This window comes from Scyliorhinus torazame, chromosome 6, assembly GCF_047496885.1.
Source record: "Scyliorhinus torazame isolate Kashiwa2021f chromosome 6, sScyTor2.1, whole genome shotgun sequence".
NCBI lineage: Eukaryota > Metazoa > Chordata > Chondrichthyes > Carcharhiniformes > Scyliorhinidae > Scyliorhinus > Scyliorhinus torazame.
The window spans coordinates 267514844-267540407 of NC_092712.1; the positions used below are offsets into that span (position 1 = coordinate 267514844).

The 25564-nt window shown below is 45.9% G+C and overlaps 1 protein-coding gene across 1 annotated transcript in view; it reads right to left on the reverse strand.

Annotated features, from left to right (window-relative positions):
- nup153 (nucleoporin 153) overlaps positions 1–25564 on the reverse strand; it is a 129313-nt gene that overhangs the window by 56518 nt on the left and 47231 nt on the right. Inside the window, exons 7-11 of the mRNA XM_072509679.1 lie at positions 20207–20251; positions 19092–19145; positions 17918–18064; positions 2212–2264; positions 1975–2095 (exon numbers count right to left, since the gene is read on the reverse strand). Coding sequence (XP_072365780.1) covers positions 1975–2095; positions 2212–2264; positions 17918–18064; positions 19092–19145; positions 20207–20251 — 420 coding nt within the window. The remainder of the gene's footprint in view (positions 1–1974; positions 2096–2211; positions 2265–17917; positions 18065–19091; positions 19146–20206; positions 20252–25564) is intronic.

Genomic DNA, 25564 nt, shown 5'->3' on the forward strand with positions numbered 1-25564 from the left:
CTGCGTGTTGAATCTTCTCAATGTTCCTTTCCACAGCAACGATGGACAAAATCAGCTATGTTGGGCACCACTGGAACCCTTTGAAGTCCACACAGAAGTCAAACAGGGTTCTGTTCTGACACAAAATCCTTTGGCAGTCTGCACTTTGCTGCTGTCATATGCCTTTACGTCATTTACAGAGGATGTCGACTTACATTCCAGAATTGCCAGATAGCAATTCAGCTTTGCTCGCTTGACATGCAAGACGAAGGTGCACCAACTCCTCAGAGTTGCTCTGTGCCAACAATGCTGCACGAGCATTCCAAATCAAGAAACACCTTGGTGTGGGGTAAATGGAATGGACTCTCCAACATCTGTAAACTTTGGTTTGATAGTCATGGTCCAGGATATTCAATACTGCCATTTATCAGCATTGGCAATGTGATACTGGAAGTTGTTCATATTGCCATATATCTGGACTCCACAATCACCAGCAATCTGTCTCTTGATACTGAAATCAACGCATGCATCACAAAAACTGCAGCTGCTACGTCAAAGCTGACTAAGAGGGTGGAACAACTGCACCCTGATCCAAGATCACCAAACTGCGAGTCTACCAAGCCCGTTGTCCTAGTTGCATTCCACTATAGTGGCGAGACCTAGCCAACACTCGAGGTAGCAGGAAAAGCTAAACCGTTTCAACTTTAGTTATCTCTGATGTATCCTCAGCATCTCTTGGCAGGACAAGGTCATAGGTCCTGGAGTGTTTGCACTGGCTCGCCCAAGGTCCATCAGATGGAGGATAGCTGTCTATCCAAGCTTGTTCCATATGTGAACTGGCCTCTGGGGCATAACTTCCTGGCCTTCTATTCCTCTGCTACAAGGACACCTGCAAGTGTGATAGGAAGATGGCAGAACTGACACTGACAACTGAGGCACAGTTGCTGTGACCTCTGGAGGCTGACTGTTTGGAAGAGCATTGCAAAAAGATGAGCAGAATCATAATGCTCAGCTGGCCGAGAAGAGGACCCAGAGAAAACAGAGGCAAGTGAATCATGCACCTATCAGCCCAATGTCTTTCCCGCAATAAATGCCACAGAGACAACCAGGCCGTGCTTAACATAGAGATGACCACCACAGCGCAGACCATTGCCGCACAAGACAAAAAGCTGCCGCCATTGAAAAACTGCAAGAAACAGAAAGAGTAGCACTGTAGCACAAATGGATAGCACTGTGGCTTCACAGCGCCAGGGTCCCAGGTTCGATTCTCCGCTGGGTCACTGTCTGTGCGGAGTCTGCACGTTCTCCCCATGTCTGCATGGGTTTCCTCCGGGTGCTCCGGTTTCCTCCCACAGTCCAAAGATGTGCAGGTTAGGTTGATTGGCCATGATAAATTGCCCTCAGTGACCAAAAAGGTTAGGAGGGGTTATTGGGTTACAGGGATAGGGTGGAAGTGAGGGCTTTAGTAGGTCGGTGCAGACTCGATGGGCCGAACGGCCTCCTTCTACACTGTATGTTCTAAAGGACAGGTTAAATGTGGAAGTAAAAATCGTTGCCATTCACAGGCCTCCAAAAAGGGTGAACGATTCATCACGTTAAATAATGGAATCAACCCAACATATCTTGTAACACTACTTGCAAGAAATGCTGGATAAAGTGATACATCAATAGTGTAACAGTTATTCCACAGAGTAAAGATTCATTGGTGATGATTTAAAATTTCACAATACTGAATTATCTTTTTTTATAAGTGATGAAAGCCCATTTATTTTAAAGGTGAGAACATTAAGAATGTAGTTGCATCCAGGTTCCCGAATGTGGCGACTAGGAACTTTTCACAGTAACTTCATTGAAGCCTACTTGTGACAATAAGCGATTATTATTATCCACCCCCCACACAGAACCCATTGTACACCTGAAAATGTACATACACCAATCTCTAAATCATAGATTCGCAATACTGAATTTAAGAATTAAAAGGCAATTTGCTCTAACCTCCTGTGCACCTCTGGATGAATAATGTCCTTTATCTCTCTTCATTTTTCCTCCAGCTCCCCCAGATGTGAGACCATTTGTTGCACGAGAACCGATTACTGGATATGAACAGCTACCATCACTACAGGACAAATAAAAATGTGACAAAGAAAAACAGTTTAATTAATTATACATTTTAAAACTCCCAAACTAACTCCCAACAAAATAATTCTTTACTAACTATTGCAGGTACTATACCTTTTTGTTGTTTGAATGCTAATTTCGGGTACAGGTGATTTCTCCCTTGCTTTCTGAAAATACAAAGAAATTGCCATTTAAGACATGGGTCTGATTTTTTACGAATATAATTCCTTAGACGCAAATTAGCGAACACAATTTTTTTAAACAGGCAAGTCACAAGTAAAATCCTTCAGCTTACAAATTCTGAAACTCATTTGGAGGTTAAGTACCTAAACAGTAAGAGTACCACATATCAGACTTATTGGAGGGCAGAAGGGCCTGTTCCTGTGCTGTACTTTTCTTTGTTCTTTGAATACAAAGACAAATCACTAGAAGCTGCCAAACAGAAGACGTTAAAGGATTTCAGGAGGAATAGAATTGAAGCTCGAGTTTCAGAGCTGGAGCGGCGCTGGAGACACTGTGGAGAATCCGCGAGTTGGAGAGTATGGTGGATAGCACATATAGAGAGGTGGTCACACCGCAGACTCAAGACTCCGCAGGCAGGAAGAGAATGGGTGACCACCAGACAGAGCAAGAGAGCGAGGCAGGTAGTGCAGGAATCTCCTGTGGCCATTCCCCTGCAGAACAGATATACCGTTTTGGATACTGTTGGGGGAATGGCCTCTCAGGGGAAAACAGCAACAGCCAAACGCGTGGTACCACGGTTGGTTCTGCTGCAGAGGGGAGGGGTGATAAGTGCGACAGTGCAATAGTTATAGGGGATTCAATTGTAAGGGGAATAGACAGGAGTTTCTGTGGCCGCAAACTAGACTCCAGGATGGTGTGTTGCCTCCCTGGTGCTAGGGTCAAGGATGTCTCTGAACGGGTACAAGACATTCTGGAGGGAGAGTGTGGACAGCCAGTGGTCGTGGTACACATCGGTACAAACGACATAGGTAAAAAAAGGGATGAGGTCCTATAAGCAGAATACATGGAGCTAGGAAGGAAGTTAAGAAATCGGTCCTCGAAGGTAGTGATCTCAGGATTACTACCGGTGCCACGTGCCAGTCAGAGTAGAAATGACAGGATATATAGGATGACTATGTGGCTGAAGGGATGGTGTCAGGGGGGGGGGGTTTCAGATTCCTGGGGCATTGAGACCGGTTCTGGGGAGGTGGGACCTGTACAAAGTGGACGTGTTACACCTGGGCAGGACTGGAACTGATGTCTATTTGCTAGAGCGGTTGGGGAGTGTTTAAACTAATATGGCAGGGGGATGGGAACAGATGCAGGAAGTCGGAAGGTAGCAAAACAGGGACAGAAACAAAACGCAGTAAGAGGGAAATTGTAAGGCAAAGAGGCCATAGTCAAAAATCAAAAAGGGCGACAGTACAAGGTACAGTGACCGACGGGAGCTCAGTGAATACGCCCAGTATTACGAAAAGGAATAAAACAGGAAGTAAAAACATGAATGGAAAGCGACGCGGCAGGTTGTTACATGAAGATATGGGTTCAACGACTAGGAAAATTAGGAGAAAAGTTAAGAGGAAAAATAACTTACGAGAGGTAACTGATCAAGGTGTTAAGATTCAAAACAGAGGTATAAAAGCCAACATAAGTGTACTTACTTTATCTGAATGCTGGTAGTATTCGGAATAAGGTAAATGAGTTGAAATGAAATGAAAATGAAATTCACTTATTGTCACAAGTAGACTTCGAATGAAGTTACTGTGAAAAGCCCCTAGTCGCCACATTCCGGCGCCTGTTCGGGGAGGCTGTTACGGGAATTGAACCGTGCTGCTGGCCTGCGTTGGTCTGCTTTCAAAGCCAGCGATTTAGCCCTGTGCTAAACAGCCCCTAATGATGGTGCAAATCATCGTGAATGACTATGATTTAGTGGCCATTACTGAAACATGGTTAAAGGATGGTCACGACTGGGAGTTAAATATCCACGGGTATCATACTATACAGAAGGACAGAGTGGATGCTAAGGGAGGTGGTGTAGCTGTTATTTAAGGATAACATCCGGGCAATAGTAAGGGACGACATCGGTGCTATGGAGGATAAAGTTGAATCCATTTTGGTGGAAATGAGGAATAGTAAGGCGAAAAGGTCACCGATAGGAGTAGTCTATAGGCCACCAAATAGTAACATTATGGTGGGGCAGGCAATAAACAAAGAAATAACAGATGCATGTAGAAATGGTACAGCAGTTATCATGGGGGATTTTAATCTATATGTCGATTGGATTAACAGGTCGGTCACGGCAGCCTGGAGGAGGAGTTTATAGAATGTATCCACGATAATTTCCTAGAACAGTATGTAATGGAACCTACGAGGAAACAAGCAGTCCTAGATCTGGTCCTGTGTAATGAGACAGGATTGATTAATGATCTCATAGTTAGGGATCCTCTCAGAAGGAGCGATCACAATATGGTGGAATTTAAAATACTGATGGAGGGCGAGAAGGTAAAATCAAACACTAGTGTTTTGTGCTTAAAAGAAAGGAGATTACAATGGGATGAGAGAAGAGCTTGCTACAGTAGACTGGGAGCAAAGACTTTATGGTGAAACAGTTGAGGAACAGTGGCGAACCTTCCGAGCGATTTTTCACAGTGCTCAGCAAGGTTTATATTAACAAAAAGGAAGAACGGCAGAAAGAGGGAAAATCGACTGTGGATATCCAAGGAAATAAGGGAGTATCAAATTGAAGGAAAAAGCATACAAAGTGGCAAAGATTAGTGGGAGACTAGAGGACTAGGAAATCTTTAGGAGGCAACAGAAAGCTACAAAAAAATCTATAAAGAGTACGATAGATTGAGTAAACTTGCTCAGAATATAAAAACAGATAGTAAAAGTTTCTACAAATATATAAAACATAAAAAAGGGTGGCTGAGGTAAATATTGGTCCTTTAGAGGATGAGAAGGGAGATTTAATAATGGGAGATGAGGAAATGGCCGAGGAGCAGAACAGGTTTTTTGGGTCGGTCTTCACAGTGGAAGACACAAATAACATGCCAGTGACTGATGGAAATGAGGCTATGACAGGTGAGGACCTGGAGAGGATTGTTATCACTAAGCAGGTAGTGATGGGCAAGCTAATGGGGCTAAAGGTAGACAAGTCTCCTGGCCCTGATGGAATGCATCCCAGAGTGCTAAAAGAGATGGCTAGGGAAATTGCAAATGCAGTGATAATTTACCAAAATTCACTAGACTCTGGGGGGGTCCCGGCAGATTGAAATTAGTAAATGTGATGTAGCCACCTGGGTTGGCCAACTCCCGACGTAAAATGGAGAACAGCAAAGGCTGAAGGGAAATTCAGCCAACAGATGTAGAAACTAGCAGGTGCAAGTTTACTGTATATTAAACTCTGCAAAAGCCCAGACAGCATCGATACAAGCAGCCATCTGCATAATAATGTAGCAGCCATCTACATACTAATGAGCGATCCCCAGGTCCAATTGAAACATTTGGGATAAACAAAGCCAAGCCAGACTCCCCGGCGCCAGCAGGAGCCAACACAAGAGGGTAACGGACACCTCAATCACTTGGAACCAGGTACATAGACCGCCCCGAAAGGCGGGAAGCCCCTGGGGACTATAAAGTTAAGCCCCCAAGTTCAAATCGTTCTTCTTGACCGGGTCACTCAGCAACGCGAACCAACCCTCGACAGTGACCGGTTCAGCTGCCACCGATATCCAGTAAGTCTCAAATCAACGCTCGCTACGAGATAGGCGCTCCTAGCTACCAGTCCGTACCAACTTCGAATCCCGCAGACTCAGAACCTGAACGAAAGGCCATTTGTTCCCCTGACCTGGTGGGCCAGTCCGAAGCGAAGTATAGGCCTGTTAGTTGCAGAAGTAGCTTAGAAGTAGAATTTGTGCATGAGTAGCGATTACTGTGTATAATAAATGTGCTTTGATGTGAATCTTACTAATTGGTGCATTGAGTTATTGATCATTATTTGAACTTGAACCTCGTGGCGGTATCATAAAGATACCTGGCGACTCGAGAGCAAAGGTTATAAAACAGAGCCAATTGAACCAACCAAAAGTTAGCAACATATTACTGGCGGCATCCTGACGGGACCCGATCTAGAAGTGGCTTAACCACTCCGGGAGAACCCAAAAACTTGAATTGGAGATCCAATTGGGAACAGAAAACCACAAGTGTTCAAGCAGTTCTGATCAATCCTCATAATTCGGAAGGGTGTTAAATGCATGCGTAACTAACAGGGTGATAAGGTAAACTGATAGATTATTTGTTGCAACAAAACTGTCGGGAGTTTGTATTCCGGATAATAGCGAAAGCCGTACCCGTAACTACAGCACCGCCTTAATACCCTTCTTTCCAAATTTTAAGAGAAGCATTCAGATAGGAAAGATGGCAATGCAGGCAATGCAACGCCTCATGAACCCCGAAGAATACGTGGTCGCAGCGACCAGCAGCAGTAGAGCAGGACAGTGTCCCGTATGGGATGAAGAGATCAGGAAGTACCTCAAAGGGAAAGGATGGCCCCTTTGGAGCGAATTCTGTAGCAATGAGGAAACAGGTCCAGGGAGTACAGGACATACTTGGTGGGAGAACCGGAAAGAGATTCACAAGAAGAGCTTAGGAAAAGCTCGCAAGCCGATGGCAATCGTGTCCTGCTTGGCACAATTGCGAGGCACAGAGGAGGTCGTTAGGACGCTCCGGAAAGAGATAGAAGGCATACATCGAATGAGCAAGGTCGATGTTAGTGAGGTATCATAGGGATATCATAGAATTTACAGTGCAGAAGGAGGCCATTCGGCCCATCGAGTCTGCACCGGCTCTTGGAAAGAGCACCCTACCCAAGGTCAACACCGCCACCCTATCCCCATAACCCAGCAACCCCACCCAACACTAAGGGCAATTTTGGACACTAAGGGCAATTTATCATGGCCAATCCACCTAACCTGCACATCTTTGGACTGTGGGAGGAAACCGGAGCACCCGGAGGAAACCCACGCACACACGGGGAGGATGTGCAGACTCCGCACAGACAGTGACCCAAGCTGGAATCGAACCTGGGACCCTGGAGCTGTGAAGCAATTGTGCTATCCACAAGGCTACCGTGCCGTGCTGTAGAAAGAGAGAACGTAGAGTTAAGGAGGAGGTTGGCTGAAAAAGACGGAGAGGTGGATGATGCCAAGCGGGCACACCAGTCTTTTCTGACGCACTTAAGCAGCTTCCAGTCCCAGTATGAAAAGGCCTATCAGGACACGCAACGTGCAGTCCTGGTACGAGAAGAAACCGAGAAGCAGGTAGAGGCATTGCAGAGGCAGTGTAGTGACCTGAAGGCAGCGTTAAGAGCACTCCATGCTGCCACCACGGAGCAAAGACAAAGCTCACTAGACCCCCCAAAGTGCTGGAAGCAGATTGCAGAGCTGCAATCTCTGCTTTCAGTTCAGAAAGGATTCCAGGAAACCTTTGGAGCAAAATTAGATGAGGAAGACGGCCCTGATTGGAAAGAACTGAATGAGACAGTGCAGAGATATGTTCAGGGAACATGTGCACAGGGAAAGCCCCAAAAGAGAAAAGCGTCCCAACCCCCCACAGAGCAGATAGTTCAGGCTCCAATGAACCCAGTCACCACCCACCACACAGCCACATCGGACGACACGGAATTTCTGTACACTACCCCCTTAACAGTGACCCAATTACGGGACGCGTGCGAAAAAATCACACCGTTCCTCCCCACCTCAGACCCCCACCACTTCTTTGCCAGAGTAAAGCAGTAGGTGACCATGTATGGCCTGGATGAGCGAGAGCATGTAAAGCTCACAGTTTTGAGTCTAGACCCTTCGGTCGTAGCAGCCCTTCCCGACCCACAGAATGTAGGAGGAGGCACCCTTGCAGAAAATGCATACCGCGGTCTTAGACGCGATCGGGTATAACCGGGATGATCCCATAAATGGCCTCAATAAATGCAGGCAAAAGAAAACCAAGCACCCCACAGCATTTGCTGGACGCCTGTGGATCCACTTTGCAGCAGTTTTTGGAGACATAGACCGCACCCATTTGTCCCCAGACAACATGGCCAAATGGACCCGCACCCTTATCTCCCATGCCACAGAAACAGGACAGAAAGCGTGCGCCAATTATGATCTCTCAGAGAAGGCTCATAATGAGAAATGGGTCGTAAAAAGATTGTCCCGCACCTGGGAGCAGTCTGTACAAAACAAACCCGCAGTTAAAAATCCCGAAGAAAAGCAGGCAGAAGCAGACATACAAGCAGTTAAAACACACCGGAACCCCGCATGGGTAAATGAAAGCAAGAACAGCCCCCCACCAAAGTCACGAGTGTTACAACTGTGGACAGTTGGGACACTTTGCAAGAGAATGCAATGCCCCACGAAAGCCACAGAGAGCCCAGCAGATGGGCACTCTAAGTAAGAATAAGGCAGAGCCCATACATAGTGTGAGCACCCGTTCAGATCAGACGGACCTGAACGGAACGGACTGACTGTGTTCGGGCTCCCCCAGTTGGGTCTGCGACACCCTTTGGGATAGGTCTGGACGACCGGTAGTTGCAGCAAAAATACGGGGACAGTCCATCGAGTTTCTCTGGGACACAGGAGGGTTCCGCACCACAATAAATTCCTCCACCATGTTTCAAAAGGACACGTGGCCCACTACAGCCACTATCATCCTCAGCGGCTTTACAGGCCACCCGCAGGAGGGACACATCACAGCCCCTGTACCCATTCAAATCGGCAACATCACCACCAAGCACCACATAGTGTTAGTCGATCTGCCCCACACAGCAGAACACATTCTGGGAATAGACTTTATGAATTCCCACAATCTATCCTTTGATCCAGTCAACCAATGTGTCTGGAAAATGGCAAAATCTGCTAGAGCCCCCGCAACGCTCACCATAGGGGAATACGCCAACAAAATTAGCTCAGTAGGCGAATTTGGGTTTAACCCGACTACAATTAGCATGGACAAGCAGGTTAGGGCAGTGTTACAAAAGAACAGGACAGCATTCGCGACCCACAAACACGACTGTGGCCGGATGACTGGTTCAGTACAAATCACAGAACCTGACCCTAGACCCCAAAAGCAGTATGGATTTCCCCAAGAGGCAGAGGGAGAAATCGCAAAAGTAATCAACAGCTTATTAGAGCAGGGCGTACTTAGATCAGTAGCCTCCACTAATAATGCCCCGATTTGGCCAGTGAGAAAGCCCGATGGATCATGGCGACTGACCATCGATGAACTCAACAAAACACCCCCGCAGCAGCCCCCACAGGAGCAACAAGTCCCGAGACCTTGCTCAAGCAGGGACTCAATTCCCGATACTTTACGGTTTTGGATATCAGTAATGGATTCTGGTCCATTCCATTGGCAAAGGCGTGCCAGTACAAATTTGCCTTCACCTTTAAAGCACAGCAGTACACGTGGACATGCCTGCCACAAGGCTTCCACAACTCCCCCTACATTTTCCACCGACAGCTGGCAAATGGTTTAGCCAAATTTTCTCGTCCCGAATGTCTGGTCCAGTGCGTAGAAAACCTACTAATGCAGACAGACACCAAGGAAGAGCACATCGAGCTTCTGTCCGAACTCCTGGAACTCCTCCAAGCAATTGTATGTAAAGTTAACCCCAAAAAAGCCCAGATTCTGGAAAATAAGGTGATATATTTAGGTACAATTATCACGCACGGTAAACGCGAGATCGAGCATAAAAGGATTGACTCGATTGCTAAATTGCCCCTTCCCCAGAACGTTTCAGCCCTCCGGTCGTTGTTAGGACTGGTTGGCTACTGCCGAAACCACATTGACGGTTTCGTCAGCAAGGCAGCATCCCTCTCAGACCTCCTAAAGAAAGGAGCCCCCTGGGAATGGCTTCTGCAGCATACGGATGCTGTGGACTCTTTGAAACAAGCACTCATCGCAGCCCCCACACTACAAGTTTCAGACCCGCTTTCCCCCTATGCGATAGAGGTAGCAAGCACAGACCGCACCCTTTCGGCTGTGCTCCTTCAGGAACGGCACGAACAGTTAAGGCCCGTGGCTTACGCCTCCAGAGTTTTAGATGCTGTGGAGCAGGGATTTTCAGCCTGTGAAAGGCGCCTACTCGCAGTTTTTTGGGCAGTACAGTATTTTTCTTACATTACCAGACTGAACCCCATCACAATCCTCACGGAACACACCCCCACCCAACTTTTACTGGACGGACGACTCAAGGACGGTACAGTTAGTCAGATTAGAGCAGCTAGATGGACCCTTCTTTTGCAGGGACGGGACATCACTGTTAAAAGGACAAAGACCCACACTTTTTTAGCCGACAACCTACAGTACCCCGGAACCCCCCCATGAATGTGAAATTATCTCTCCACGCCACAGCACAGGCCCCTTTATTGTTAAAACACCCCCCAGAAAGATAGGTAGTTCAACCCAGAGCCCCAAACACACAGACACGTGCGAACCCATAAGGATATATGTGGATGGATCTTCCACAATATTAGAAGGGAAGTGCATAACAGGATGAGGCATTTACATCGAGGGCGTGCAGGGACGCGCTCTAGAATAGCAATAAAACTTCCAGGATACTTAGGCGCGCAGGGAGCAGAACATGCGGCCATCGCATACATAGTGGAACACGCAGATTCCTTCCCCAGCGCAGCAGACATATATTCGGACAGCCTCTATGTCTGCAACAGCCTTACAGAATTCCTACCCCTGTGGAAAGCAAGAGGATTTGTTTCCGCAGACGGAAAACCCCTCCCTTCAGCCCCATTGCCCCATCACAGAACAGGACCTTTGGAATAGTCAAAGCTCAAAGTCACCATCGTTCCTCCACCCCCCCCGGAAATGTAAAAGCCGACGCACTGGCTAAAGCAGGTTCCAGGCACGGATATTTTTGGACACCCCCCGAAAGCGCACCAGTGAATGCAGTTCAGGTCTCGCAGACTAATATCGAGGATTTAGTGCAGGCCCAGAAGGACAGCAATCTCAGGGAGATTTTGAAAGGAAACTATCCAGCCCCCTATGATAGGTTTAGAAATGCTCTGACCACACATGACGGTGTGGTGTTAAAAGACACCCTTTATGTGGTTCCTGAACAGGACAGGAATCAACAGATTTGTTTATTCCATGACAGTCATGGACATCAGGGAATCGATCCCACTACAGCCCACCTCAGGCAGCTCTGTTGGTGGCCGAGTTTAAAGGACGATGTAACTCACTACGTTGTGAATTGCCTTATCTGTGCCCAGAACAACCCGGACAGATACGCCAAAAAGGCTCAGCTTAGTCACACCCGACCCGTTAATGGCCCCTGGACTAACCTCCAGATAGACTTTATGGGACTATTGCCCCTTGCAGGAATGGTTATAAATATGTACTCATGGTGGTAGACACGTTTACAAAATGGGTGGAAGCTTTCCAATCCAGAACGAACACAGCAAAGACCACAGCCAAGATTTTAACCCACCACATCTTTACGAGATGGGGACTCCCCCGCAGCATTGAATCCGACCAAGGCTCCCATTTTACGGGACGTGTCAAGAAGAACGTCCTCACGATATCTGGCATTACCCAAAAATTCCACATTGCATACCACCCCCAGTCGAGTGGTATCGTGGAGCGCATGAATCGGACCCTAAAATCCACCCTCAGAAAAATGGTCCAGCAAAACACCACCACTTGGGACTCAGTACTCCCCTTTGCACTGATGTTTTTGCGAAATACAGTATCAACATCCCCAGGTTACACCCTACACACTCATGACCGGACGCCCCACGAAAGGCACAGAAATTTTATTAGGATTAGATTTGACCAGCCCCGAAGTGACGGCCCTCACACACGAGAAAGCAGTAGAACAATTAGTGGCGAATGTTAAAATGGCTCAGCTAGCAGCCGCAGTGAAATTGGGCACAAGAAAGAAACAGAGAAAGGCCTGTTTCGATAAGACAGTGCATGCGACTGAGTTCAGTGTAGGACAGCAAGTCATGCTCTCCGTATACAACCCCAGCACATTCCTGTCACCAAAGTACTCGGGTCCGTACTCCATTGCGGACAAAGTAAGCCCTTCCGTCTACAAAATAAAGTACCCCAGTGGAAAGACTGCGTGGTTCCATATCAAACAGATGAAGGCATACGGAACACAGTCTAATCACGCACACCACGTCATGCTCGACGCAGCAGACCACGCCCCGCCCACAGCCAACGTAACCCTACCCTCCCCCAACACGTCCAGCCCAGCCACGAACCCAACCCCGACTCCACCCGCGAAATATACACTCCGCCCCAGAACGCCCACAGACAGCAGCAGCAGCGACAGCGACTGTGACACAGACAATAGCCACAGCACACCTCCCTACTATCCCCATGCAACAGGACCCACACCCAGCGAATCTGACCACGATTAGAGTGATCCCTTCATGATCACTTTCCTAAACCCCACCACCGACCTACAATGACGACTCCGATTCCGTCCCCATATAACTAGACACCACCTTTTGGCACCGAGATAATTCGTACAGACTCGTCCGGAATGACGAGAGCGATCCCAGGTCACACCATGCAGCCCTATCAGCCCTGATACACTCGAGAGTTTGGCATCCGGGAGAAGATGGCGACTTTGAGTCTGACACCCAAAACGAGAACCCCTTTGCGACCCTGTTCGCAACCGATAACTGAGGTGTCCAGATGATGTTTTAAAAGGAACCGCTTGGGAGAAAACGGTGTCCTTTCTGATGGAACCTGTAGCATGTTTGATGTTGTTTTTACTTATTCTGTTAAATGTTGTATGTTAGACCGGAAAAAAATTTCCACGGCCCCACAACACCACCCTTCTGACGCCCACTGGCAGTCAGAGAAACTAGTTTGGCCAGACGCTAGTCCACAGAGACTGGTCAATGTCCCAGACGCCAGTTCAGAGGAACTCGTCTGTCGACGGAAACACAGACCCCCGTTCATAACTGCCCTTCTGGTTCGAAGGAAGAACCAATACGGCAACCCCCCACGATGACTACATTTCTTGCCCGTTCTTGTCGGTTGCTCAGGCAGTGGAGAAACGGCATTGGGACCCGCCCTGCCTGGGAACCCCCCTCTGGTCAGCTACGCTCGGGAAGGGCACACAGCATTGGTCGCCGTCCTACCCGGGGACTCCATCCAACTCTTACCCGTCGCGGCCCATACGCACCTCATTTCAGCAAGTTTGGTTCAAAAAGTTTTGTTTTGTTTTCAGGTAACCCTTAGGTTGCCAACCCTCTGCTATTTACATCCTCAAACATTTGTATGGTAAACCGCACAGTCTGCGAGACAGCTCGTACTGGTTCAGTATTTATAAGTGTGTCTTGTCCTGAAATTCGGTTTTGAAAAAAAAAAAAATGAGGGACTCACACATAAGTGTCCAATTATAAAGGGAGTAATTGGCACTAAAGGACAGACAGGCTATCATACGAGATATTAAACCAAGATAGTAACAGACAGTATGCTTGATCCCACAGAACTCCAGAAGCTCCAGGACCAGAGAAGAGAAATGAAAGAGAGGAACCATGAGGACATCCTCCGCGTGACTCATCACCCTAATGGACATTTGGTTGCGCGCGAACGCGAACCCCCTGACCTCAACTCCCCCAGCCGTTAATGATTAATTTCCCCACAGTACCCAGAGCCCAGTCACAAGCGACACCACACCATCTTGGTGTGACAGGTTTATAACCTGGTGCTCCCTGTCCTACTTGATAGAATCCCTACTAGTATTGGCGATACTCTGCTGCATCGTGCAGACTATTTGTCTGAGAAACCCCGGTGTATAGGATAAGATCCCCTATTTTCGGATATGACCAGACCCCCGACCCCCACGATCTACAGTAGAGTATTCGTTTGCGATTTGATGTAAATAAAGAAATGTTCATAAGCAATTGTACGATCCAGAGCTTGACTGCCAAGCCAGAAAAATGTGTATAATACTGCTATGATTTTGTTTGTATGGTTTAGGAAGTTAGTGTGATGAAATGTTTGAGTGAGTGTAGTTTATTAAGGATAGTTAAAGGTTCCGATTTTCTTGTTTTGTAATGCATGTCCCTGTTTGAGATAGCGCCCCTCAGAATTGTCAGTTAAAGTTTTTTTCCACAGTTATGGTCAGTGTGGAGGCCGTAGGAGAGTGCTCGCCGGGTCAGGGAATGAAAAACGCAGTTATGTGATCCTTCCCGCTTCGGGTTAGGATCACAAGGAGGGACTGTAGCCACCTGGGTTGGCAGCCACCTGGGTTGGCCAACTCCCGACGTAAAATGGAGAACAGCAAAGGCTGCAGGGAAATTCAGCCAACAGAGGCAGAAACTAGCAGGTGCAAGTTTACTGTGTATTAAACTCTGCAAAAGCCCAGACAGCATCAATACAAGCAGCTATCTGCATAATAATGTAGCAGCCATCTACATACTAATGAGCGATCCCCAGGTCCAATCGAAACATTTGGGATAAACAAAGCCAAGCCAGACTCCCCGGCGCCAGCAGGAGCCAACACAAAAGAGATGAACGGACACCTCAAGACCGCCCAACGATCAGGGGACCGCCCCAGTATTGGAGAAATCGAACCAAGCGATTGGAACGAAGTCCAATCACTTGGAACAAGGTACAGGGTCCGCCCCGAAATGCGGGAAGCCCCTGGGGACTATAAAGTTAAGCCCCCAAGTTCAAATCGTTCTTCTTGACCGGGTCACTCAGCAACACGAACCAACCCTTGACAGTGACCGGTTCAGCTGCCGCCGATATCCAGCAAGTCTTAAGTCAACGCTCGCTACGAGATAACGCTCCTAGCTACCAGTCCGTACCAACTTCGAATCCCGCAGACTCAGAACCTGAATGAAAGGCCATTTGTTCCCCTGACCTGGTGGGCCAGTCCGAAGCTAAGTATAGGCCTGTTAGTTGTAGAAGTAGCTTAGAAGTAGAATTTGTGCATGAGTAGCGATTACTGTGTATAATAAATGTGCTTTGATTTGAAACTTACTAATTGGTGTATTGAGTTATTGATCATTATTTGAACTTGAACCTCGTGGCGGTATCATAAAGATACCTGGCGACTCGAGAGCAAAGGTTATAAAACAGAGCCAATTGAACCAACCAAAAGTTAGCAACATATTACTGCCGACATCCTGCGGGACCCGATCTAGAAGTGGCTTAACCACTACGGGAGAACCCAAAAACTTGAATTAAGAGATCCAATTGGGAACAGAAAACCACAAGTGTTCAAGCAGTTCTGATCAATCCTCATAATTCGGAAGTGTGTTAAATGCATGCGTAACTAACAGGGCGATAAGGTAAACTGATAGATTTTTTGTTGCAACAAAACTGTTGGAGTTTGTATTCTGGAAAATAGCGAAAGCCGTACCCGTAACTACAGCACCGCCTTATAAAACAGAGCCAATTGAACCAACCAAAAGTTAGCAACAGTGACACCACTGTTTAAAAAAGGAGGCAGGCAGAAAGCGGGTAATTATAGGCCAGTTAGCTTAACTTCGGTAGTAGGGAAGATACTCGAGTCTATCATCAAGGAAGAAATAGCGAGGCATCTGGATGGAAATTGTCCCACTGGGCAGACGCAGCATGGGTTCATAAAGGGCAGGTCGTGCCTAACTAATTTAGTGGAATGTTTTGAGGACATTACCAGTGCGGTAGATAACGGGGAGCCAATGGATGTGGTATATCTGGATTTCCAGAAAGCTTTTGACAAGGTGCCACACAAAAGGTTGCTGCATAAGATAAAGATGCATGCATTAAGGGTAAAGTAGTAGCATGGATACAAAATTGGTTAATTAATAGAAAACAAAGAGTGGGGATTAATGGATGTTTCTCTGGTTGACAATCAGTAGCTAGTGGTGTCCCTAAGGGATCAGTGTTGGGCCCACAATTGTTCACAATTTACATAGATGATTTGGAGTTGGAGACCAAGTGCAATGTGTCCAGGTTTGCAGATGACACTAAGATGAGTGGTAAAGCAAAAAGTGCAGAGGATACCGGAAGTCTGCAGAGGGATTTGGATAGGTTAAGTGAATGGGCTAGGGTCTGGCAGATGGAATACAATGTTGACAAATGTGAGGTTATCCATTTTGGTAGGAATAACAGCAAAAGGGATTATTAATTAAATGATAAAATATTAAAACATGCTGTTGTGCAGAGAGACCTGGGTGTGCTAGTGCATGAGTCGCAAAAAGTTGATTTACAGGTGCAACAGGTGATTAAGAAGGCAAATGGAGTTTTGTCCTTCATTGCTAGAGGTATGGAGTTCAAGACTAGGGAGGTTAAGCTGCAATTGTATACGGTGTTAGTGAGGCCACACCTGGAGTATTGAGTTCAGTTTTGGTCTCCTTACCTGAGAAAGGACGTACTGGCGCTGGAGGGTGTGCAGAGGAGATTAACTAGGTTAATCCCAGAGTTGAGGGGGTTGGATTAAGAGGAGAGGTTGAGTAGACTGGAACTGTACTCATTGGAATTTAGAAGGGTTCAGGGGGGGATCTTATAGAAACATATAAAATTATGAAGGGAATAGATAGGATAGATGCGGGCAGGTTGTTTCCACTGGCGGGTGAAAGCAGAACTAGGGGGCATAGCCTCAAAATAAGGGGAAGTAGATTTAGGACTGAGCTTAGGAGGAACTTCTTCACCCAAAGGGTTGTGAATCTATGGAATTCCTTGCCCAGTGAAGCAGTTGAGACTCCTTCATTAAATGTTTTTAAGATAAAGATAGATAGTTTTTTTAAGAAAAAAGGGATTAAGGGTTATGGTTCAGGCCGGAAAGTGGAGCTGATCTCATTGAATGGCGGAGCAGGCTTGAGGGGAGAGATGGCCTACTCCTGCTCCTAGTTCTTAAAAGCAGAAAAGTTATGCTAAACTTGTATCAAACCTTGGTTAACCTACATGTGTGCAGTTCTATTCAACATATTATAAAAAGGATGTCGAGGCACTGGTGAGAGTTCAAAAAAGCTTTATAAAGATGGCACCAGAACGGAGAGGCCATATCTGTCAGAAAAATGTAAACCGTTCCTCTTGAAATGAGACGGCGAAGATGTGATGTAATGCATGCCTTTAAAATTCTGAAAGATTGCCATACATTTAGACAAAAGTGATTTTCTCCTTGTGGGGTAGCGGGGAACTGGGAGCCATGAATTCAAGATGGTCACCAGGAAATCTTAAAGGGAATTTGTATGAAAATTCTTCCCAAGACAATGATATGAATGCAGAATTCGCTATCATAGACAGTAGGTGAGGTAAAGATTACAGATGTATTTAAGAGGGTTATGTTGATTAGAGTTGGGACTAGAATGAGGTGGGACAGACAAACTCAAGTGGAGCACAAACACTGCTATTAAGCAAATATAACATACAGATTACATATAGATTACATAGAACATACAGTGCAGAAGGAGGCCATTCGGCCCATCGAGTCTGCACCGACCCACATTAATCCCTCACTTCCACCTTATCCCCGCAACCCAATAACCCCTCCCAACCCTTATGGACACTACGGGTAATTTAGCATGGCCAATCCACCTAACCTGCACGTCTTTGGACTGTGGGAGGAAACCGGAGCACCCGGAGGAAACCCACGCGGACACGGGGAGAACGTGCAAACTCCGCACAGACAGTGACCCAGCGGGGAATCGAACCTGGGACCCTGGCGCTGTGAAGCCACAGTGCTAATCACTTGTGCTACCGTGCTGCCCTTGTGCTACCGTGCTGCCCTTGTGCTACCGTGCTGCCCTTGTGCTACCGTGCTGTATTTAAGAAGTACAGAGACATTTCTTACATTGTTTTGAATTTCTGTTCTGTCAATATGTCTAGTACCCTGCCCTCCAGGGGTCAGGGATGGCTTGAAAAAGATGGATCGATTTGCAGCACCAGAGACAACCACAGGTGTTTGAAGTTTCTGGACTGGAGGACCCGGTGTTTCCAGCTGAAAATAAACAGAAATAAAATTTTAAAACTTGCAATAGCAATTTTTAATTTGGCATTTTTTTTGTAACAGTGGGCTACTCAAATTAGAGCGACCGTACCTTTATTCATCGAATAATACAATGACCAATTGTATTATCTGCCTGTGGAAAATCAATCACTATCCTTTATCACATTAAATGTATAAAAACTTGAAGAAGCTAGCTAGCTTCAAAACAATGCAAAATAGCAAATAATTCCCTCAATGTAAAATTTGAGCTAGCAAATAAAAGTTTACAAATTCTTTAAAGCCCTTCTTCCCATTACCAAAGCTAGCAGGAATTGGCTCATAGCAACAAACTGCAGCACAGCGTACAGTCAATCAAACGACTTTCATCAAGCAGCAGCTGAATGTACTCACAGCTGCTGTGGCAATATTGTGCTTCTGCTACTTAAGCCTATTTGACTTCTGTATTTCTCATCGCGTGTACTTTAAGAACAATCAACATGACTTTTCAAACACGGTATTTAAACGTGAATGGATGACAAAATTTGAGGTCTGAATTTATGTCCCCAACCAGGTTTTTAGGCAGGGTTGGGGAGCTTAAATTGCAGGGATGGGATTCCCTATGGTTTCCTGCCAGCTCTAAAAACAGTGATTTTACACAGAGGGAGCCATAGCCTTTGCTTTAAGCCAGCCCTTTCCCCAATTGATTAATTTAAAGTGGCGATAGTTTAGGCTGGTGGGAGCATTAATCCTCTGTTGATAAGCCCAGAGTTAGATCTCTCTTCTCCACTCCCCCCCCCCCAAGTATTTACAGCTTGGGTTCCTTTAACTACAGTAGTAGTTCAGTTGTCACTAGCATTTTTTTTTTAAATCCTCTGCCGTCACTCAGTCCATCAGTAAACTGTTCCCACATAATGCTTCAAACTTGCCCTGATTAAGTATCTGTAAGGAGCTATTTTTAGGTTACATTTTCTAAGTTATCCCTTCAAGCGAAATGTACACATTTACCAAGTATGATCAAGGTTCCACAACAATATCCTACCTTTCTCATTTTGGATTGCCAGCCAGTCACATCTGGAGTGCTTTTCTCCGATGACTGAAACAAAGTTCACATTAAGCATGGTCAGAGTTGTGGAGGAGCAGGTATGAAATATTTGTTAAGATAAAGAGTAGAGGAAAGAAAGGGAAAGGGTAATTTTTAAATGAGTTGCATTCAAGCTATTCAAAGTGCTATCTATTCTTATTTTTAAAAATAAATTTAAAGTACCCAATTATTTTTTTTCCAATTAAGGAGCAATTTAGCGCGGCCAATCTGCCTACTCTACACATTTTTGGGCTGTGGGGGTGAGGCCCACGCAAACACTGGGAGAATGTGCAAACTCCACACGGACAGTGACCTGGGGCCAGGATCAAACCTGGGTCCTTGGCGCTGTGTGGCGCAATGCTAACCACTGCCCCACCGTGCCACCCTTCTATCTATTCTTAAAACCGTTTTAAGCAATCTAGTTTGAGAGCTACAATGCCATGAATACTTATCAGCGAGATTATATCCAACATTTCATAAGCTTTTAGCAATCATGTTAAGTGGGTCTGGTGTTCATATTGAAGTTTTTCATGTTTTTCAGCGAATCCCTGTAGTGCAGGAGGCCATTCAACCTATCGAGTCTGCACCAATCCTCCCAAAAGTGCACCCCACCTAGGCGCAATTCTCCTGCCCTTTCCCCGCAACCCCACCCAACCATTGGACACGAAGGAGCAATTTAAGCATGTCCAGTCCACCTGACCTGCACATCTTTGGTTTTTAATTATTATAAATATGTTACACACAAACACATCCCATTTATGGATAGTCTTTGTTCTCAATGCACTTAGCAATACAGGTTTGACGTTCACATAGCACTTTGCACATCCTCAGAATATCAAAAAGTGATTTAGATTCAACTAATGTTCATTATTGATCTCCTAAGAACTACAGGGGAAATTAATTTGAACAGAACAAAATACATGCCAATAACAGGATTTTGCATTTTTAATAATAAATTGACAAAAATTACAAAACATGCAGAGGACAGGTTAATTCAAAATAAAGCTGGAAATTACTTACACATTGTGTGAACATTAAAAAAGAAATTTCCAGAGAGAGTTGTTTTCACTTACCACAGGCAATGGAGATGTCACTGTGGATGGGATTCTTTTAGCATCCTGAAAGCACAAAACATAAACATTTTACAAGAAAGGCTTTTCCTTCAATAGGTCAAACATTTATTTTTGTTGTATTTATTCCTCTCAAGTCTCTTCATTGACCAAAAGATGATTGTAAGGGTTCATCCCCAACTCCAGTGCCACTCTCTGGTAGCATATGGGAGTTGACTTTTTTTTAAATATATATAATTATTTCCCTGCAAAATGCCTAACTTTCATCAGTATCCTGTAGGTTGTTTCTTTTTTTAAAGGACAAATGCAATTTACAGTTATGCTTTAATGGACCAATTAATATTTACATGTTATATATGAATACAGATGCAATCAAAATAAGTTACTTATAGATGCCGTTAAAAGCTTCAACTACAACATCAACAAATCACAACCAAATCGAGTCAGCATGGGTCAGCTGACTCTCGGAAGCACAGTGGGGGGTGGACAGTTGTTAAGCTGGAGCTTGACTTGGGGGATTAGGTTTTTAGTGTTGTTGCTTGGGGGGGGGGGGGGGCTGCTTTGCTGACAGGGGAGGAACTGTTACCAGGGGACAAATGGGGAGAGTAGACACATGGAGGTTTGCACAGCCGAGGACAAAGGTGTTTTCCTTTTTTTCACATGTCCAACAAGGTATACTCTTGCATCGACTTTTTTTGTTCTGAATACGGCACTAATACCGAAGGTGGTGGATACTGAGTACTCGGCAATTGCAGTGTTGGATCATGCCCGCACTGGGTGGATCTACAGGTTAGTGTGGAGAGAGGGCAACGCCCACTGTGGAGACTGGATGTGGGGTTGCTAGCGGATGAGGCGGTCTGTGGGCAGGTTAACAAGTCCATCCAGATCTATCTGGAAACAAATGATACGGGGAGGTCTCTGCAGCGACGGTCTGGGAAGCTTTGAACACAAGAACATAAGAATTAGGAACAGGAGTAGGCCATCTGGCCCCTCGAGCCTGCTCCGCCATTTAATGAGATCATGGCTGATCTTTGTGGACTCAGCTCCACTCTCCGGCCCGTACACCATATCCCCGAATCCCTTGATTCTTTAGAAAGGCATCTATCTTTTTCTTAAAAACGTTTAAAGAAGGAGCCTCAACTGCTTCATTGGGCAAGGAATTCCAGAGATTCACAACTCTTTGGGTGAAGAAGTTCCTCCTACACTCCGTCCTAAATCTACCTCCCTGATTTTGAGGCTATGCCCCCTAGTTCTGCTTTCCCCGACCAGTGGAAACAACCTGCCCGCATCTATCGTATCTATTCCCTTCATAATTTTATATGTCTCAATAAGATCCCCCTGCATCCTTCTAAACTCCAATGAGTACAGTCCCAGTCTACTCAACCTCTCGTCATAATCTAATCCCCTCAACTCTGGGATCAACCTAGTGAATCTCCTCTGCACTCCCTCCAGTGCCAATATGTCCTTTCTCAGGTAAGGAGACCAAAACTGAACACAATACTCCAGATGCGGCCTCACCAACACCCTATACAATTGCAGCATAACCTCACTAGTCTTGAACTCCATCCCTCTAGCAATGAAAGACAAAACTAGATTAGCCTTCTTAATCACCTGTTGCACCTGCACACCAACTTTTTGCGACTCGTGCACCAGCACACCCAGATCCCTCTGCACAGCAGCATGTTTTAACATCTTACCGTTTAAATAATAATCCATTCTGTTGTTATTCCTCCCAAAATGGATAGCCTCACACTTGGCAACATTGAATTCCATCTGCCAGACCCTAGCCCATTCACCTAACCTATCCAAATCCTTCTGCAGACTTCCGGTATCCTCTGCACTTTTTGCTTTACCACTCATCTTAGTGTTGTCTGCAAACTTTGACACATTGCACTTGGTCCCCAACTCCAAATCATCTATGTAAATTGTGAACAACTGCGGGCCCAACACTGATCCTTGAGGGACCCCACTAGTTACAGGTTGCCAACCAGAGAAACACCCATTTATCCCCACTCTCTGCTTTCTGTTAGTTAACCAATCCTCTACCCATGCTACCACTTTACCCTCAATGCCATGCATCTTTAGTTTATGCAGCAACCTTTTGTGTGGCACCTTGTCAAAAGCTTTCTGGTAATCCAGATATACCACATCCATTGGCTCCCCGTTATCTACTGCACTGGTAACGGCCTCAAAAAATTCTACCAAATTAGTCAGACACGACCTACCCTTTGTGAACCCATGCTGCGTCTGCCCAATGGGACAATTTCCCTCCAGGTGCCCCGCTATTTCCTCCTTAATGATAGATTCCAGCATTTTCCCTACAACCGAAGTTAAGCTTACCGGCCTATAATTACCCGCTTTCTGCCGACCTCCTTTTTTAAACAGTGGTGTCACGTTTGCTACTTTCCAATCCTCTGGGGCCACCCCAGAGTCTAGTGAATTTTGATAAATTATCACTAGTGCGTTTACAATTTCCCTAGCCATCTCTTTTAACACTCTGGGATGCATCCCATCAGGGCCAGGAGACGTGTCTACCTTAAGCCCCATTAGCTTGCACAATACTGTCTCCTTAGTGATTACAATCATCTCAAGGTCCTCACCTATCATATCCTTATTTCCATCAGTCACTGGCATGTTATTGTGTCCTCCACTGTGAAGACTGACCCAAAAAACCTGTTCAGCTCATCAGCCATTTCCCAGTCTCTTATTATTAAATCTCCCTTCTCATCTTCCAAAGGACCAATATTTACCTTAGCCACTCTTTTTTGTCTTATATATTTGTAGAAGCTTTTACTATCTGCTTTTATGTTCTGATCCAGTTTACTTTCATAGTCTACCTTACTCCTCTTTATGGCTTTTTTAGTAGCTTTCTGTTGTCCCCTAAACACTTCCCAGTCCCCTAGTCTCCCACTAATTTTTGCCACTTTGTATGTTTTTTCCTTCAATTTGATACTCTCCCTCACCTCATTAGATATCCACGGTCGATTTTTCCCCTTTCTACCGTCTTTCTTTTTTGTCGGTATGAACCGTTCCTGAACACTGTGAAAGATCGCTCGGAAGGTTCTCCACTGTTCCTCAACTGCTTCACCATGAAGTCTTTGCTCCCAGTCTACCTTAGCTAGTTCTTCTCTCATCCCATTGCAATTGCCTTTGTTTAAGCACAAAACACTAGTGTTTGATTTTACCTCGTCATTCTACAACTGTATTTTAAATTCCACCATATTGTGGTCGCTCCTTCCAAGAGGATCCCGAACTATGAGATCATTAATCAATCCTGCCTCATTACACAGGACCAGATCTAGGACTGCTTGTTCCCTTGTAGGTTCCATTACATACTGTTCCAGGAAATTATCCCGGGCACATTCTATAAACTCCTCCTCAAGGCTGCCTTTACCAACCTGGTTAAACCAATCGATATGCAGATTAAAATCTCCCATGATAACCGCTGTACCATTTTTACATGCATCCGTTATTTCTTTGCTTATTGCCTGCCCTATCATGCTGTTACTATTTGGTGGCCTATAAACTACTCCTATCAGTGACCTTTTCGCCTTACTATTCCTGATTTCCACCCAAATTGATTCAACCTTGTCCTCCATAGCACCAATATCATCCCTTACTATTGCCCGGATGCCATCCTTAAACAACAAAGCTACACCACCGCCCTTACCGTCCATTCTATCCTTTCGTATAGTCTGATACCCTTGGATATTTAACTCCCAGTCGTGACCATCTTTTAACTATGTTTCAGTAATGGCCACTAAATCATAGTCATTCACGATGATTTGCGCCATCAACTCATTTACCTTATTTCGTATACTACGAGCATTCAGGTAAAGTACACTTATGCTGTTTTTTATGTCTTTGTTATGAATCCTAACACCTTGATCAGTAATTTTTCGCAATTTATTTTTCCTCTAACCCTTTCTCCTAATTTTCCTCGTCTTTGAACCCATATCTCTACATAATAACCTGTCACGTAACCTACTGCCTTGATCTCCATTAACCATTATACTGTCCATAGCTTTACACTTCCCTTCCCCCCCCCCCAACTTGCTAGTTTAAAGTCCTTGTGACCAACCTATTTATCCTATTCGCTAGAACACTGGTCCCAGAATGGTTCAGGTGAAGACCGTCCCAACGGTACAGGTCCCTCCTGCCCCAGTACTGATGCCAATGCCCCATGAAATGGAATCCCTCTTTCCCGCACCACTCCTTTAGCCACGTGTTAACTTCTCTAATTTTCTCAACCCTATGCCAATTGGCACGTGGCTCGGGTAGTAATCCAGAGATTATAACCCTGGAGGACCTGCTCTTTAATTTAGTCCCTAGTGTTTGATAATCCCCAAATAGGTCCTCTTTCCTAGTCTTACCCATGTTGTTAGTCCAAACGTGAACCACAACAACTGGATCCTCCCCCTCCCTCTCCAAAATCCTTTCAAGCCGATCAGAGATGTCCCTCACCCTGGCACCGGGCAGGCAACATACGGGAATCTCGATCTGGCTTACAAAGGATGCCATCAATCCCCCTAATTATAGAATCCCCTACAACTACCACTTGTCTTTTTGCTCCCCCCTCTTGAATGGCTTCCTGTACCATGGTGCAGTGGTCAGTCAACGCATCCTCCCTACAGCCCTCTTCCTCATCCACACAGGGAGCAAGTACCTCATACCTGTTGGACAAGGTCAAGGGCTGAGGCTCCTCAACTCAGGATCCCTGCCTGCCTCCCTTGCAGTCATACCACTGTCCCTGACCACTGTCCGAATTAACAGAACTTATTCTACCGGGTGTGACTGCCTCCTGAAACAAAGCGTCCAGGTAATGTTCCCCCTCCCTGATGTGCCGCAGTGTGCGCAGCTCGGTCTCCAGCTCATCAATTCTGAGCCGAAGTTCCTCGAGCAGCCAACACTTGCTGCAGATGTGGTCACTGACGGTCTCAATGGGATCCACCAGTTCCATCATCATACAGCAACAGCACATCACCTGTCCAGCCATATTCAACCAGTTAATTAATTTAAATATATTTTTTTAAAATTTCTTTATAGAACCTCAAGGATAAACCCGAACACCAACAAAAACACAGCCACTCACCCGAACTCAGTCAATCACCTAAACTCAGGTGCACTCTGTTCCAATCAGCACTCCGTGACTAAAGGCACGCCTGCCACACCTTTTGTGCACTCACCTCTCCCAACACTGTCCCGGCTCTCTCCTCCCGCGCTTTTTAAATCTCCCGGCTCTCTCCTCCGGCGCTGTTTTCGCTGTCCCGGCTCTCTGCTCCCGCGCTATTTTCGCTGTCCCGGCTCTCTCTGCTCCCGCGCTGTTTTCGCTGTCCCAGCTCTCTCCTCCCGCGCTTTTTA